The 4,308-nt window shown below is 36.4% G+C and overlaps 1 protein-coding gene across 1 annotated transcript; it reads left to right on the top strand.

Moving 5' to 3' along the window:
- The first annotated feature begins 407 nt into the window (after positions 1 to 407).
- LOC121323980 (type II iodothyronine deiodinase-like) lies at positions 408 to 4,004 on the top strand. The gene is made up of 2 exons (XM_041265338.1): positions 408 to 1,074; positions 2,360 to 4,004. Exons 1-2 carry the CDS (start codon positions 814 to 816, stop codon positions 2,945 to 2,947), a joined length of 849 nt encoding a protein of 282 aa, XP_041121272.1. The 5' UTR covers positions 408 to 813; the 3' UTR covers positions 2,948 to 4,004.
- Positions 4,005 to 4,308: the final 304 nt, after the last annotated feature.

Below are 4,308 nucleotides of genomic sequence, written 5' to 3'. Positions count from 1 at the left end.
ACAACAAAGAAATAGCAATATTAAAACACGCTTTAGACTTCTGGAAATCTTATTAGAATACTACTAGAGCTTAAACTGATACCTGGCACTGAAGGGTCTGTACTGGATAAACCTTTAAATAAAATAAAGTGAATTCAATGTATGCGAATAAAATGAAAACTGCGTAGTTGAGAGCTTATTCTCTACGCTTTAAACTCCAACTGAAGATTAAACGTGGATAATCTTACTGTTTTAATCAAACAGGAAAAGGATTTTAATTTCTGCGCAATATAAACGTCAATGTCAGTCCTTTTCAAAGGCGCACAAGTCACTGCGGCGATTCCAGGAATGAATGAATTTAATCGAGACAATATAAAGTTCCACCCCTACTGTCTCTGTTTCCACTTTTTTTTTATACTTGTTCTGGCAAAAGAAAAGCTTTCAGCGTTGACGTCACGATCTTATTCAAGATAAGCCCCGAGGTTTATTGCAGCCTCAGTGAATGATTTACGCACGGGATATAAAGAGCGGCACCAGACAAAACTAGGTCTCCTGATATTGGGAGACTAGTAGAATAGTTTGAGGGGGGAAAAAGTTATGATCGGTTCACGTTCAGCGAGCGCTGATTTTCTAGAAGTTACTTCTTCGGAGATAACAGCAATTTTTGATAATCACACGTTTCGATGAGGTCTGAGAAGGCACTTTATTTAAAAAAAAAAAAAAAAAAAAAAAAAAAAAAGAAATAGAACGAATAGTTTACGGAAGGGAGACACTTACCAGTAAAGAGAACATAACGCAATTGAAGATATTCCATAGGTTTACAGAAATGAAAACATGAATATAAATGACCATGACAGAAAGTTAAAAGAACCCAACATGGGTTTGCTAAGTGTAGACTTGCTGGTAAAGCTACAGATTTTGCCAGGTTTCTTCTCCAATTGCCTGTTCTTGGCGCTGTATGACTCAGTGGTCCTGTTGAAGCGGGTGGTGTCACTCCTGAGCTGTTCTGGTGCTGGTGGTGAATGGCAGCGCATGTTAACGTCAGCTGGGCTGCGGTCTGTGTGGAACAGTTTTCTTCTAGATGCGTATAAACAGGTAAACGGATTTAGAAATTACTGTAATTTTGGAGAGCGCTACAAGATTCCATGTACTGCATTGCTTATATTATTCGCGTTTTAAGTTGGCCCAACTCTACAGAGAAGAATACCTTATGAATGTCTCCGTGCAAAGTAATTTAGTAGTCACGTGCGTGCTCCCGTTACTGTGGTGACGGATAATAACAGGAAAGCACATGCTTTAATTTTAAATTGCGCAATCGTGTGTCTGGTTGAGGAATTGCATGAAAACGACACTAGCCAAAACGTTGGTCTTTCAGACACTGCTTCCTTGGTTTTACTTGTGTGATTACGAGGTTAACATTGATTACATGTTCTATTATAGAGCTAAGTTTTTATCTAGACATCAGATCAACTACCATTTAAGCCTGGCCCCTACTAATTCAGAGGTCGTCCAATCAAAGTTTTAAAGTGTAGAAACCAGTCTACCAGTCTATAATGTGCTTACCGTCACTGTTTAAAGTATGTGTAATGTTTACCTACTTTTTTCAATTTAATATGATTTAACCAGGATTAAGAAGTTAGAGACCCATATGCAATGGCCATATTAAAAAGTGTTGTTTTTGTATTATTATTATTATTATTATTATTATTATTATTATTGTTATTATTATTATTATTTCTGTTTGCTGTAGAGTTTTAGGGTTTAATGTATTTGACAATACATATGTTGATCCCAGTATACCTCATAGATCCACTGTTGAAATCTATCTAACTGGACGCTGGGTCAGAAATGAGCCTAAACTGTTTATTGAATTATTCCTTTTAAAAAAAAAATTGCTCTCCGCTAGTAATGACCGAGTTTTGTTTTAGTAGAAGATTATTGAAATCCACATTCAAATTCACTTGGAGGAGATATGGACTGATTTACTATACAGAAATAAAAATAAATCAAGCATGTGTGATATGATATGCATGTTAATTGCATATTATCTGTTATAAGATATTAAAGTGAGAGACAGGCATCACAGCAGATGGACATATTGAATAACCGTAGTCTGCATATCTCAAAGAGCTATTGTAAAGTTGGCTGAAACGTGACACTTTTTCATAAAGGCAGCAACTTAATTAAAATATACTCAGTTGCATGAATTGAACCGTTATTGTTTGCACTAGCTAAAAGTTCATTGTTGTGTCATTTTTCGCAGGTGATCTGCCCATGGGGCCCATAGCTTTGCCCGTGAGGTCGTTTAGAAGTGCTCAAACAGATCAGATATAGTATGTTAAAAAATATAACTAATCACAGCTCGCTCTTCTTTTGCAAGGTGAAGCTGGGTGGTGATGCACCCAATTCCAAGGTGGTCAGAGTATCGGGTGCAAGCAGCAGAAGGAAAAGTTTTAGCTGCAAGAGCGGAATGGAATGCCGGCTGTTGGATTTTGAGTCTTCTGACCGTCCTTTGGTTGTCAACTTTGGCTCTGCCACCTGACCCCCATTCATCAGCCACCTGCCTGCGTTTAGGCAGCTGGTTGAAGAGTTCTCTGATGTGGCTGACTTCCTGTTAGTCTATATCGATGAGGCTCACCCGACAGATGGCTGGGCAGTTCCAGGGATGGGGTTCGATTCTTTTGAGGTAAGGAAGCACAGGACCCTGGAAGAGCGTTGCCTGGCTGCCCACAGTCTGCTGGAACGCTTCTCTTTACCACCTCAGTGCCAGTTGGTGGCAGACTGCATGGACAACAACACTAATGTGGCTTATGGCGTCTCATTCGAAAGAGTGTGCATTGTGCATAAACAGAAAATTGCCTATCTGGGTGGGAAAGGACCATTTTTTTACAATCTTAAAAAAGTAAGGCATTGGCTTGAACAGAACTATGGGAAGCGAAAAAAAAAAAAAAAAAAAAAAAAAACATGACATTTCTAGACACAAAAGCAAAAAAAAGGAGAAAAAGGAAATGAGTAAATGTAAAACTCGGAAGCAAATTTGTAAAGAAGGTTCAAACCAAACACTTCTCAGAACTTAAATGCTGTAAACTGACAATACCAGTTACTATTTAACAAGGACTGGCTGATTTAAATAGAAATGAACTAGTGAAACAGATCAGAATGTTTAAAAAACAAAACAAAACAAAAAACACCAAATAGTCAATTTAAATGTTTTGATAACTACAACACATTTTTTTTTAACAAAAACAGAAATGAGAGGGTTTGAAACCAACTTTTGTAAGTTTAATTTATTTTTATGAGCTGAAAAGTTTATATATTTTTGTCATTTTTACATTGTTGTGATAAATGTAGTGCACATTTGTGCACCATGTATTACATCTATCATGTATTACATTTATTTAAAAATAAAATAATGTCTTATCAATTCAATAATAGGTACACAAACTGTGTGGTACTGTTTTAAGATGTTATTTTGCACATGATACATCTGTTTTGATAATATGATCTCCCAACATACCAACAAGATAGTTCTAAAGATCACCTTCAATACAATGTTATTTACAATTTATGTCATGAAGTCAGGAGAAGTATTTTTGGAATTAGCAAAAATGCACATTTGGTACTGAAATGACTGGTAATGTTTGTAATTAGTTACAGAGCTATTGTGTTCAAAAGTAAGCAAGTTTTTAAGGTGCTGAAGCAGAAAAGCTACACATTGCACTGTTTAAGCCAAAAAGGCCATGCTTTCAAGAATTGAAATGAAAAAAGGCTTTTATTGTTGGTCCCACATCTACAGACAAGGGTTTGTTTTGGGATATTCGTGTGTGGATGAAGATCACTCCCGAAAGGGTCTTATAGCTCTGTCAGTGATTAGATGTAATCACACCTTTTCTCTAAACATTAATTCATGTCTGTTTATGTGCCAATATAAAGAATGTATGGCTACTTGGAGTGATTTAACTTCATTTAAAAATAACGTTGTGTACAGTGCAGCTTATTGTTTAAATAAAACTTTGTTGTTCAAATGTTTTTTTTTTTTTTTTTTTTTAATCACACAGATGCTTAACCTTGTCACTGCTCAGTCAAATTGTCGACTGACTGTACCGTATTTTCTGGTCCTTTCTTATATATAATTGCTGATTGACAAGATTATTTCATCACCCTCCACTTTCAATCATCACTGCATGTTCCCCTTCAGGGGAGTAGCGGAAGAGTGTGTAAAAAAACAGTTGTGTTACATCAGTCCCTTTCCTGAGGCATGAGGGAACAAGTGTCCCTACCTAATTATATTTGTGGAACATTAAATGTAACTTTCATTCAGGGGAAAGA

This window comes from Polyodon spathula, chromosome 12, assembly GCF_017654505.1.
Source record: "Polyodon spathula isolate WHYD16114869_AA chromosome 12, ASM1765450v1, whole genome shotgun sequence".
Classification (NCBI taxonomy): domain Eukaryota; kingdom Metazoa; phylum Chordata; class Actinopteri; order Acipenseriformes; family Polyodontidae; genus Polyodon; species Polyodon spathula.
This window is presented reverse-complemented; position numbering and strand designations above follow the sequence as displayed.